Below are 13,489 nucleotides of genomic sequence, written 5' to 3'. Positions count from 1 at the left end.
ATGAAGAAACAGGAAGAACAGTGTAACAGAGAATCTAAGAAGGGTCACATTGTAACTTGGACTCAAGAGGTAAAAACTTATTCTCTCTATTGCATTTTTTTTATTGTTTAATGATAGTTCTTTGTCTACTTATGAATCCATTTGCATTTGAATATTGTCTTATGCTTGGTTATGTGAGTTTCAGGAAGATGATATACTGAGAGAGCAGATTGGTATCCATGGAACTGAAAAGTACTAATTCTTCCTCTCCTGGGTTACCATTGTTTTTGCTTCTTTCCTTCCTTGAAGTAACATTAAAATGGGTTCTTGTTAATGCTAAAAAACTATATGCAGTTGGGAAATTATTGCTTCTAAATTCAAGGACAAAATGACAAGACAGTGCAGAAGAAGGTGGAGATTTTGAAATGCTTATTGTGTATTTTGAATTTCCTTGATCTTCTGCTTTGTTGTTGTTGTTATTATTATTATTGTTGTTACCAATCTAATTCTTAAGTAACTAATAAAATATCAGATGGTACACTTACTTGAATTCTGATTTCAAGAAAGGTGGATGGTCACCAGAGGAAGACATGCTCTTATGTGAGGTATATCCATGCTTCCTCTCTCCAAAAGTTAGATTTTCCATTGGAGTTTAACAAGCTTACTTTATTGTATAAGATTAGGAATCTACACAACTTTAAGAACTTGGATTTCAATGAAAAAGTCTACAGAACAAGCTTGATTTGCTACTCTAGCCTATCCATATTTCAGTAAATCTGTTTTGTGGCTTTAATTTTCTGCAATTTTCTTTGCAGGCTCAAAAATTATATGGCAACAGATGGACAGAAATAGGGAAAGTGGTTTCAGGAAGGTAACAAAAGTCATTCTCCTCTTCATGCACATTCAGAATGGAAATTGTGTGAACATTCAAATCTTATTGATCATGCTTTGTATGCAGAACGGATAATGCTGTGAAAAATCGCTTCTCTATGCTCTGCAGAAAGAGGCAAAAATATGAAGCTTTAGCTAAAGAGAACAGCATTTCATCACACATCAATTCAAATAACAAGAAAATTGTTTTCCAACATGCTTATAATACAGATGCAACATCAGAATCTGCTATATCTATCAAGAAAACGAGGTAAAGTACGGTTTATGAATCCCAATACACAAATTTACAAAGAATGATGCTAAAATATTCTCCTATTGTAATGCAGGAGGGCTCATATCACGGATGATGGAGGGAAGATCAAGTTTGGAGATAGATCACATTTGCAAAATGGAACTTTGATAAATCAGCATCCAAGGACACCATTCGCAGTATTAGCTCAAAACTCACAAAACATAAACAATTTGCTAGACGAGCTTCAAATTTGCAATGCCAAGTTTAGTAGTTCTGGTAACTATCTCCAAATTGAATTTTATTAGTTACATACATAACATGATTCTCAAATTTTGAAACCTAAAGCATAAAACAAGTTGCAGTTAAGATGTTCAGCAAATGTAACTTTGGCCATCCTCCTATTCTAATATTAAACTGGTTTATTATGCCTTTGCAGCTCAAAATAATAAAACTCAAGGAACATTCCTAAAAAGGGATGACCCAAAAATAGATGCATTAATGCAACAAGCAGAGTTGCTGAGCTCACTAGCTCAAAATATTGATACAGAGGACATCGACCAAAGTCTTGAAAACACGTGGAAGGTGAACCTCCATAATCTCTTGGCCTGTATTGTTTTGATTTTGAGCATTGAGCACGTTATGTTTTTGTCATAATTGAAATATGTAGTTGGTTTCATGAGCACAGCCTCTAGTAGAGACAATATATTTCTAGTCTCTAATAAAAGTTCAGCATCAACAGAACCAAAGCAGAATCATAGAAGTCACATTTGTAGCATCAAAATGTAACTGTAAAGTACTAGGCATTTCTCTAGTCATGAAGATGGCAAGAGACATGAATCATTAAAGGAAGTTGACCTTGCCTTTAAGAAGTCTGAAGTAACTGTCATTCTTGAGCAGATATGAGAAATGCCATTACTTTGTAGAGTTCAACTGACACTACTTTGGATTGGTGCTAGGTTCTTCAAGAGTTTTTGAACCGAACCAAAGAAGCAAACAACCCAAAATGCAAGATTCAAGGTTTAAAGCTTGCTGATCTTAAAAAATATGGTTGAAGACTTGAGTAGTAATGAGGGAGGCCAGCCATGTTGGAGGTACTTTAAAGACTTTAAAAATATAATTTCTTGTATGCTTAACAAGAAGACTAATATTTTTTTAATATGATTCAGGCAAATGGATCTGTATGAAGACTCTCCAGCCAGTTCTGAATACAGTACAGGATCAACTATCCTCCCTCTCTCAGCTGGTGACATTATGGAACACTCTTCACACCGGGATATAGAAACTGAAATGAAAACCACACAAATTGAAGATAAGAAAGAAGTAGATGGATGTGAGAGAGGTGTTCTAGTTACTGCAACCCTAGATCAAGGTAACATAATTCATTATTAAGAATGAAAATTCTATCATTTTTCTAAAGTATATTACTTTTTCTCCTTCATGTATTAATACCCTTATCATTTTAATGAACCAAAATGCTAATAAGATATACATATTTCTATAGTAGATATGCTGCCGAATTCGAAAGAACAAATAAACAATGATAGCGCTGTTTCTGCCTCATCAAGAGTGGAGTTTGGTTCCCCTGTTCAAGTAACTCCGATATTCAGATCTTTGGCTACAGGGATTCCCAGCCCACAATTTTCGGAAAGTGTAAGTTACCCAAACACCTTGGGATTAAACAATTTTAAGACCAACAGAAATACTATCACAGTAATAGTAACAACTAACAAGTATTAATATACTGTTAATAACATTATATATTTGGAAACCCCACTGAACCAATGTTCCTACAATATCAATAATCAATATGAATCAGAAGCAGGACTTCGAGAAAGCTATTATATTATCCATTCCAGCAGTAACATGATAATGCAGTGCAATTTAGGTGTGGTGTTAGATCAGTGGAATCAAATCATGTTTTTACTGCAGTAAGCAGATTATAGATCCAAAGTTATCAATAAAGAATAAATTGCTACTTTCTAGTTTCTAGGTCCGTTCTGATGCAGATGAAGACATCATCCAAAACATAGGTTAACTACATAGCCATGAAGCATATTTTGTTATCTCCTCCTAATTAGTTTCATCTGTATACTTGCTATGAGCAATTAGCCAATTAGTCGTGACCCTTTTTCTTGTCATGCATTCCAATTTATCAAAGTTTGAAGCTAGACTAACCATTTGTTCTTGAACTTCTTTCAGGAAAGGAACTTCTTAAGGAAAACACTAGGAGTGGAGTCTCCATCTCTCAACCCAAGTGCTCAAGCATCACAACCGCCACCCTGCAAAAAAGCCCTACTAGACAGTTTACAATCCTAGATCCCAATATCCATAGGTTATTTTCCCCTTTCTGAATCCTTGACATCCTTCTTTGCCTAGTTTGAGAAACATTTCAATTTTATCCTGCCCTAAAACTTTGAAAGGCATACCCTTGGCAAGAATGTAATGGTATGTTCTTGCCATCTTCAACATATCTAACAATATCCTTCCCTTCACTCAAGGGTTACCTCCTAGATAATGGCACCGAAAATCAATGTGCTTTTAGAGTGTGATTCTTTGGTTTGTCTTCTTTTCACATTATTCTGGGTTTGTTTTTCTCCAATCCAGCATTTTGCCTTTTTTTATGTACAGAGCCTGGTGTGTTATCATTAGTCATCTTGCGCATAAGTATACATTGGCATATCGCCTTTCCTACTACATATAATGAACAAAAACATAAAGAGAAAAGTTGCAAAAAAAAGGGGGGAAAAGAAGTGTGTAATAGAGGATTTTCATTAATTAGTTGGAACCTAGATTCTTATTTGTTTGTTTTTGGTGTGCGTAGATTATAGAATAAATTATCTTCCCCTTTTTTTTGTTTCTGATGTACTGAAACTTAAGTATAATTGAGTGGTATTTTGGTTTTGGTGTGTGACAAATGAATTTTTGCCGGTATAGAAATTATCAAATGATCAATCGTAGTATAGTCTAGACCGACGCAAAATCCTTCATCAAACAAATCTACAATCTATATCCGAGAGTACTAGTCTCCCGAGTCGTTCTCCCTAGGAATTGCCAAAGTGTGCATCTTATTGATTTAGTAAGCCTTGTTGGAATTCTTTGAAGGTTTTAGCAAGGTAATGAGAAACAAACAATCAATTATCAAAAGACTTGGCTTAGGGTTGGCATTAGAAATTCTATCCTTATAGTCCATTCAATGTTGACAACAATTAGGCCTTGCTCCATTTAGTTATCCCCTAGGTATAGAGGGAGGTCAAATGAAAGCAATCAACTTGAGTCACAAGTCCTAGCTTCACCTTATGGGAAGCTAGCTTTAGTGCACTCCAAGCCAACTAGCAATCCCTAATTCCAAATCAATTATTGATACAACTATTCAACTTCTTCCAAGGACCAAATCCTATGCCAAGTGTGAAAATTCTACTCCATAGCTAGTGTTATCATTTTATCAAACATGTGATGAGCAATAAGGAAAGTCATAGTAAAATGAGAAGGAAAGTCAAATTGAAAGTATTGCAACACAAAGATCTAACAACAAATCTCAAAGAGTAGCAATGAAAGTCCAAAATAGAGACAAAATCCAAAATTACAAAGTTGAATTCTAGATCTATGAGAATTGATCAATTGCATCTACTACTTGAAATTGGAGAAGAAAATCTATGACATGAACAAAGTGGAGTGAGAATTGTAGTGGATCTCACCAAAAAGTCATTGAAAATTCAGAAATTAGATGAGGATGAACCCTAGTGAAGCTTGGAATCTCCCTCTTCTTCTCCCAAAAAGTGTAACTAACTCTCCTCTCTCCCCTAAAATATCTAGATCTAGAAAATGAACTAACTAAGTGTCCTTAACCCTTGTTCCTTTGGTCTTCTTAAGCTTTTCCCGCCAAGGTGTTTCTCCAAGAGTGGAATCCTTAACTGCCTCCACGCCTAAGTCACGTGACTTCTAAAAAAAATCATATTCGCAAATCGGCGCGCACGCGCAAGGTACGCGCACGCGCCGTTGAAGCGTCTTGTAATGTGCGCGGAGGCGTGATGTACGCGTGCGTGCCCATGAAGATCCTGGCTTAGCCGCTTCTCAAGCCGGCTCTTGGCTTTGGCTCCACGTTGCCCTATCCGCGCGGGCGCGCAAGGTGCGCGCACGTGCCCATGCGGAAATTCCCAAAGCTTAATCCTCATGCTTCCTTCCTTTGTACCCGTCTTCCTCCTCTCTTTCGGTCCATTCCTACTCTATATCCTGAAACCACTTAACACACAAGTCACGGCATCGAATGGCATCAAGAGAAGATTAGAAATGTATCTATTTTAGTGCGAAATAAGCATGTTTTCATTCATGAGGCGAAACTAGGAAAGGAATGCAAAATCTTGTATTTTCATATAGAAAGTGTGTGGAATCATTGATAAAACCCCTGAAATCATCACAAGATAAACCCTCAAATTGGGGTTTGTCAACCTCCCCACACTTAGATTCTAGCATGTCCTCATGCTTAGAGAAATGCGAAGAAATAAGAAGACCGAGGGATTGCAAAAGTATAAGACTCATGAAGTGCAACCTACTTATATGCATGCAACTATGACTAGTGCCATTATCCACTTGGTTGGGAGCAAATTAGCCTTCTTAGGACATATGCGAGCACATGGGATACGATGGTGGTCAAAGCATAGGACTCGCCACTTTCTAAGCGTCAAATGCAATATGCGCAACCTTGCATGAGGAATGCTCGCGAGAGCCGGGAATCAAAGGATTGAGCATCGAACCCTCGTCGGAAGTGTTTGCACTCTAATCACTCGGTGTTTGGGGTTTATTCTCTCAATTCTCCCCTAATCATGCTTTCCAAGATTTGTTTTTTCATCTAACAATCAACAATTATTCAATGCATGCATACAATTATCATGAGGTCTTTTCCTAGGTTGTAATGGGGTTAGGGTCAAGGTAGGGTCGTATATGGCTAGTGGGCTTAGGATTTGAATCTTTGATTAACTTGAGCTTTTTCCACCTAACCTATATAATGACCTATACAATTAAGTGCTAACCTAACTACCCATTCCTTACTTTTCCACATACTCATGCATTTTCTTTTCGTTTCACTATACTTATGCATTGATTCCTCTTGAGCTTCACTTTGGGGCATTTTGTCCCCTTCTCATTATTTTTTTCCTCTTTCTTTTTCTATTTTTTTTTCTTTCCTTTTCCATATTTTTTTTCCTTTTTTTTTGTTCTTTTGTTTTTCTCATTTTTTTTTCTATATACAAGAGCGTCAATGCATAAGGTTTTACATTTGATCAATACATGAGTATGTACCCAATTCCCAATATTTTCAATAATAATACAAAATACCCTCTTATTCACCCAATGTCCCAAGGTTCCCACACTTGAATGATACTCACACACACTAGCCTAAGCTAATCAATGATCCAAATAAGGACTTTTATTGTTTTCCGCTTTAAGACTTGTAATGTGCTAAATTAAGAACAAAGTGGGTTAATTGTAGGCTCAAATTTGGCTAACAAAGGAAGATAGGGGGTAAGGCCATTTGGGAGAGTGAGCTAATGAAATGATGGTCTCAATCATATAAACGCATGAATACACGAAATAATGGACATAAAGAATCAAACAAATCAAGGATCACAATCATAGAAAGAGAATAATGCACACAAGAAGGAAAAATAAGTGGTTATAAGATGTAACCACACCATTAGGATCAAATCTCACAAGCTTGTGTTCTTAACTTCAGACCCATGTTCCAAAATATAATTCTTCATGCAACTTTGGCATCAAAGCATTTAAAATTTGCAATGCCATGGTCGCCCCAGAGTGTTGGTTTCCTAAGAAAGAGTTTCATTGTTCCAACCAAGCAGGCTTATCATGCGAATGGTGCCAACTAAAACCTAATCATGCAACCTATCCTAATTTATTCAGATTTATTCAGATGTTACCTACGGAGATCGGTCGGCCGACCTCCCCACACTTAAAACTTGGCACGGTCCCCCGTGCTAGAGGTTAGGCGCACGGGGTGATTGAGCTCCGAGTGTGCCACATCTCCAATGCCATTGCTATCTCCGCTTGAAGTCGCGGTGGAGGTGGAGATATCGGGTTCCTCCATAGGCGTGGTGATTATGCTTAGAAGCCTCTTCACATGAGCATAGCGGCGTTGGTTACGCCTCTCATAACGGTCTAATTTGTTGTGAAGGTCCTCAAGGCGTTGGGCGGCCGATTTTTGTGATGTAGATGAAGTGGTAGCGTGGCCAGTTGGTGTGGCCAGTTCAATGTCCTTGGTGACTTCCGGAGGCTTGAGGCATCTCTTGGTTGGAATGATATCACCATCGACCGGTATTGAGGTTCGCCTATCTTTAGTCTCCCGATTGACGCCGGCTTTCGCAACTAATGCCGTTACTAAAGCGGGGAATGGTAGATTTCCCTTGGCATGAATGCGCCCCATGGATTGGCGGATGGCACGCGGAACGTCGACCGGTTTCTCGGTCAAGATGCACCATATCAACAAGGCAAGCTCGGCGGTGATGGATGACCCATGTGTGCTTGGGAGCACGTAGTGAGCTAGAATTTGGGCCCATGCCGTGGCTTCTTGAGTGAGGTGGCGGACATCTAAACCCTTGGGTCTTCGCTTTATGGTCCCCCGAATCCAATATGCGTCGGGTAAAGCAATGACGCGGAGGATCGCACTCCAATCGAATGCGCGGTCAACGCATGTAGCCAAGACTTCTTGGTAGGCGTCATATGCATCCGTTGACGGTTCAATCCCAAGGACTTCTCGGATGGTTCCCACTATGACCGACACTTGTTTTCGGCGCACAAATATTGATGTGAGATGAGGTGAGTGGAAGTTGGAGTAGAATTCCACCACCCATGAGAGATTGGCCTCCGTTGGTTGCCTCAAGAGGAATTTCCAATGCCTCCGGTCAATGTGTGGCATCACAATCGGACTTAGGTGAGCCGGTAAGACTAGGAGGGGTTCCGGATGGTAATTCCTTTCAATCATTCTGGAGTAAACAAGTTCGCAGTAACGGTTGGGAAACTTGTTTGAATCCTTAGGAGGGTTGTCCTTCTCTAGAACGTCAACGGGACCCTTGGTCTTCTTCAGGAGGGGCCTGGCCGTTAGTTCTTGGCGCACTTTGTTGAAAGCTGGCTTCTTGGGGCCTTTCCCGTTGTCCTTTTTGATGACCATCCTGTGGAAGCAAGAAAGGGAAAATATCAAACTCAAAGAAGTGGAGGTGCATGAGCTCTATGTAATGAAAAGTTATGCCATAAAATATGGGTATCTTTGTTACATGACAGCTGCAACATGTAACTAAGATAATGTGTGAAGAGCAAGGCAAATTATTTTCATGTAGTGCAAGGGTAGTTTAAGCATGCAAGGAAGAGGCATGAGAAGCATACACCCTTAGGGACCATAAATGGGAGGCAAGCGAAGAAAATGGGAAAGAATGGTTTGTGGAAAGTCGGGATGCACTCAAAAGTGATTGATGAGAGGCAAGGTAGTCACAATGAGTCCAAAATTCAAGTGTGCCTTTCATCGAACACTTGGTGTGCATCCTTCAAGTAGTATGTGATTGTGTGAAAATGAGAGCAATGTAACTTTCCACAATCCATTATTGATGATTATAGTGCATATTGATTGCAAGAAAATTAAGCAACACCATTCATATATTCATGTAAGTGAGTTTGAGACCTAAATGCCCATGAAGAATGGGATTGAAAGAGAGGAGAGAGCAAAGACATCCCAAGGGAGTAACTAGAGAAAGAGGGAAGAGAGAAGAAAAGAAAAGGAAGAGAGAAGCTACCTAAAAGATGGTGCAACTAGATGAATAAGAAATACAAGAGATTAATGGACTAAGAGGGGGCCTAGTATAATACCTTGTGAGATGGAGAAGGATATGGGGGAAGAAGAGAAGTGGAATGAGAATGAAGGGGTGAGTGTGCCCCCTTTTTGTTTAAAGAAGGCGTCGATCACCGGCGCGTGCGCGCGCGGTGCGCGCTCGCGCAGGGAGCGAGGTGGACTGGGGGCGCGCGCGCGCACAGTGCGCGTGCGCGTCCATGCGCTTGGGCTGGTAGCACAGGAGAGGCACAGGGGTGGCATACCTCTCTGGACGAAGTACCAGAGGTGGCTTTAGCGCTCTTTGGCGCGCGCGCGCACTGTGCGCGCGCGCGTCCTCGTGGTTGTGCCCCAGGCATGAGAGGGGCCTGGAGGGGGCTCAACTCTCTGTGAGGTGGCCCAGAGAGGAGTGCAGACTAGAAGGGCGCGTGCGCGGCTGCGGCGCGTGCGCGCGTTTCGTGCTCGCCTGGTATGGACGCGTGCGCGCCAGGTGCGCGCACGCGGCAAAGGTGCTGGGCCTGTGGCTTAGTGTAGGCTTGAGAGTGGCTTAACTCTCTGTAGGATGTACTAGGAGGGGCAGCAAGGCAATCGGCGCGGACGCGCACAGTGCGCTTGCGCGTCGATTGGCAGATTTCGCCCATGTGCGCGGACGCGCCATGCGCGCGTGCGCGTGAGCTTCCTGTGCTTCAGGCATAGCCCTGGCATGGTGTGGGCGCAACTCTCGGATAAATGTATGGAGGGCTATGATTCGCAATCCACGCGTCCGCGCACGGTGCGCGTCCGCGTAGATGATCGTTGAGTGCCAGAACGGCGCGTACGCGCCAGGTGCGCGCATGCGCAGAAGGGTGGTTTTTTCTAAATTTGCAAGTGTTTACACCACTTTTGACATTTCAAAACCCCCCCCCATACAGCCACTTAAGCATTATAGCAGGGCATTTTACTTGGTAAACTATCAAGGAAGTCAACAAATGAAGGGGAGTGTCTATGTACAAACATGAAGTCAAGTGTCTATGTACAAATCTCAAAGGAAGATCTTACCATGGTGGGGTGTCTCCCACCTAGCACTTTTGTTTAACGTCCTTAAGTTGGACTTTCAGTGGCTTATGGTGTTTGTTCAAGAGTTGCATCCCTCAAGAGGAACACTTCAAATTCCTTGGCATTCTTTCTTTGCTCACCATGATACAATTTGAGACGGTGCCCGTTTACCTTGAAGATGTCCGGGTTTGATGGGTGGCGCAAGTGGTAGACTCCATAAGGTTCTACTTTCTCCACTTGGTATGGCCCATCCCACCTTGATCTAAGCTTTCCGGGTAGTAATCTCAACCTTGAATTGTAGAGAAGGACTAGGTCACCGGGTTGGAATTCTCTTCTCCTAATGTTCTTGTCATGGATGGCTTTCAACTTTTCCTTATAGAGTCTAGAGTTGTCGTAAGCTTCCAATCTCAAACATTCTAATTCCGCCAATTGAAGCTTTCTCTCTACTCCGGCTCCACCCAAGCTCATATTACACTCCTTTACGGCCAATAAGCTTTGTGTTCAATCTCCACCGGTAAGTGACATGCTTTACCATATACAAGCCGGAAGGGGCTCATGCCAATGGGTGTCTTGTAAGCCGTTCGGTAGGCCCACAGTGCATCGGGGAGTTTAATGCTCCAATCTTTCCTATTCGGCTTTACAATCCTTTCTAACACATGCTTGATTTCCCGGTTAGAGACTTCGGCTTGGCCGTTTGTCTGAGGGTGGTAAGCCGTGGCGACTTTGTGGATGATGCCATATTTTCTCATGAGGCCGTCTATTCTTTTGTTGCAAAAGTGGGATCCTTGGTCACTTATGATTGCTCTTGGAGCGCCAAAGCGACAAATGATATTGTTCCTCACAAAAGAATACATAACATTAGCGTCATTCGTTCGGGTGGGATTGCCTCCACCCATTTTGACACATAATCGACGGCTAACAAGATGTAGAGAAAGCCATTGGAATTTGGAAATGGTCCCATGAAGTCGATTCCCCATACGTCAAAGATTTCGCAAAAAAGCATATTTTGTTGGGGAATTTCGTCCTTCTTGGAAATATCTCCAAACCTAATACATTGGGGACAAGATTTGCAATAGAGAGACGCATCTTTGAGGAGAGTTGGCCACCAAAATCCGCAATCAAGGATTTTTCTTGCCGTTCTTTGGGGCCCGTAGTGACCACCTCCTTCGGAAGCATGGCAAGCGTCCAAGATTGCTTGGAATTCGGTTTGAGGTATGCACCGTCGCATTATTTGGTCCGCTCCACACCTCCACAAATAGGGATCATCCCAAATATAGTATTTGGATTCGCTTTTCAGCTTATCCTTTTTGTTTTTGTCGAGATTGGGAGGGAAAGTGTGTGAAACCAAATAGTTTGCTATTGGGGCATACCAAGGAACCACTTCCGAGATTGCATGTAAGGCGTCTAAAGGAAAGGAATCATTGATAGGAGTGGTGTCGCCTTTTGTGTGTTCGAGGCGACTTAAATGGTCCGCCACTAGGTTTTGGGAACCGCTCCTATCTTTGATTTCCAAGTCAAATTCTTGTAATAAGAGCACCCAACGAATTAATCTCGGTTTTGATTCCTTTTTTGCCAACAAGTACTTTAGTGCCGCGTGATCCGAATATACTACTACCTTGGAACCAAGAAGATAGGCTCGGAACTTGTCCAAAGCAAAAACAATAGCTAAAAGTTCCTTTTTGGTAGTAGTGTAGTTGGATTGGGCTCCGTCTAATGTTTTGGAAGCATAAGCTATGACATAGGGAATCTTACCCTCGCGTTGTGCTAACGCGGCTCCTATCGCATAGTTCGAAGCATCACACATGATTTCAAAGGGTTGAATCCAATTGGGTCCTCGTACAATAGGGGCTTGTGTCAATGCTACCTTGAGTTTGTCATATGCTTCCATACATTCCTTGCTCATCTCAAATTCGGTGTCTTTTTGTAGTAATCGAGAGAGAGGTAAGGCCACCTTGCTAAAGTCCTTGATGAATCTCCGGTAGAATCCTGCATGTCCAAGGAAAGAACGGACTTCCCTCTCGGAGGAGGGGTAAGGTAAACTGGATATGACATTTATCTTTGCCGGATCTACGGAGATGCCTTCCTTTGATACTATGTGTCCCAAAACAATGCCTTGTTTGACCATGAAATGACATTTTTCAAAATTTAAGACAAGGTTTGTTTTGGTGCATCTTTCTAAGACTTTTTCAAGGTTACCTAAGCAATGCTCAAATGACTCACCATACACACTAAAATCATCCATGAAAACTTCCATCGATTGCTCTAGAAAGTCCGCAAATAGGCTCATCATGCATCTTTGAAACGTTGCCGGTGCATTGCATAGGCCAAATGGCATACGCTTGTAAGCATACGTTCCAAAGGGGCAAGTAAATGTGGTTTTTTCTTGGTCTTCTAGAGCAATATGAATTTGGAAGTATCCGGAGTAGCCATCAAGAAAACAATAGTATGATTTACCGGCTAACCGATCAAGCATTTGATCGATAAAAGGTAGTGGAAAGTGATCTTTTCTTGTGGCCGCATTCAATCTTCGGTAGTCTATGCATACTCTCCAAGAATTCTGCACTCTTGTTGCTATAAGTTCACCACTTTCGTTTTTGATTGTTGTCACTCCGGACTTCTTTGGCACTACTTGGACCGGGCTTACCCATTCACTATCCGAGATAGGGTAGATGATGTCCGCTTCAAGTAGCTTAGTGACTTCTTTCTTTACCACCTCAAGAATGGTTGGGTTAAGTCTCCTTTGAGGTTGTCGGACCGGTCTTGCTCCTTCTTCAAGAAATATGCGGTGCTCGCATACTTGGGGGCTTATTCCCACTAGATCCGCCAAACTCCACCCAATTGCCCTTTTGTTTTTTCTCAATACATTCAGCAATTTTTCTTCTTGTTGAGGAGTTAACTCTTGTGCAATTATCACGGGTAGCTTTTGGGCTTCATCAAGGTATGAATACCTTAAGTGAGGTGGTAGTGGCTTCAATTCCATCTTCTTGTCATTCCTTGAAGTTTGAGTCTCCGGATGGCTTGTATGATGTGTGGTATTTAGTTCGCTTGACTCTTCATTTGCTTCTTTGACCATGCACTTCTCATCTAATCTTGCAAGATGCACTTTGGCTACTATGTTATCGATTGGGTCACACCGAAATAGAGAGTGGTTCTCCGGTGGATGCTTCATTGCTTCTTCTAGGCTAAAGCTTACAATTCTCCCATCTATTTCAAATGAGTAGTTCCCCGAGTAAGCATCAAGCTTAAATCTAGAAGTCCTCAAGAATGGCCTTCCAAGTAGGATAGATGATGCTCTCTCGGTTTCGCTTGACGGCATTTCAAGGACATAGAAGTCAATCGGAAACACCAACCCCTTTATATTCACCAATACATCTTCCGCAACACCCGCTACGGTTATTATGCTTTTATCCGCTAGGACAAATCTTGCCGTCGACCTTTTTAGTGGGGGCAAGTTCAATACCCGGTAGACGGAGAGCGGCATGATGCTAACACATGCTCCGAGGTCACACATACAATCTCTAAATTAA

The 13,489-nt window shown here is 41.7% G+C and overlaps 2 protein-coding genes across 2 annotated transcripts; both read left to right on the top strand.

Annotated features, from left to right (window-relative positions):
* Positions 1 to 1,781, top strand: LOC107627070 (transcription factor MYB88-like). Its single transcript, XM_088505765.1, has 8 exons — positions 1 to 69; positions 185 to 231; positions 512 to 584; positions 795 to 850; positions 938 to 1,120; positions 1,197 to 1,378; positions 1,539 to 1,684; positions 1,770 to 1,781. Exons 1-8 carry the CDS (start codon positions 1 to 3, stop codon positions 1,779 to 1,781), a joined length of 768 nt encoding a protein of 255 aa, XP_088361891.1.
* Positions 1,782 to 2,122: 341 nt separating this feature from the next.
* LOC148573417 (transcription factor MYB88-like) lies at positions 2,123 to 3,418 on the top strand. The gene is made up of 4 exons (XM_088505062.1): positions 2,123 to 2,193; positions 2,269 to 2,471; positions 2,604 to 2,752; positions 3,302 to 3,418. Exons 1-4 carry the CDS (start codon positions 2,147 to 2,149, stop codon positions 3,416 to 3,418), a joined length of 516 nt encoding a protein of 171 aa, XP_088361188.1. The 5' UTR covers positions 2,123 to 2,146.
* The last annotated feature ends 10,071 nt before the right edge of the window (positions 3,419 to 13,489 follow it).

This window comes from Arachis ipaensis, chromosome B2 (genome assembly GCF_059453495.1).
Source record: "Arachis ipaensis isolate K30076 ecotype BB chromosome B2, ASM5945349v1, whole genome shotgun sequence".
In the NCBI taxonomy this organism is placed as follows: Eukaryota; Viridiplantae; Streptophyta; class Magnoliopsida; order Fabales; family Fabaceae; genus Arachis; species Arachis ipaensis.
The sequence above is the reverse complement of the archived record's forward strand: the minus strand, read 5'-3'. Positions and strand labels throughout refer to the sequence as shown.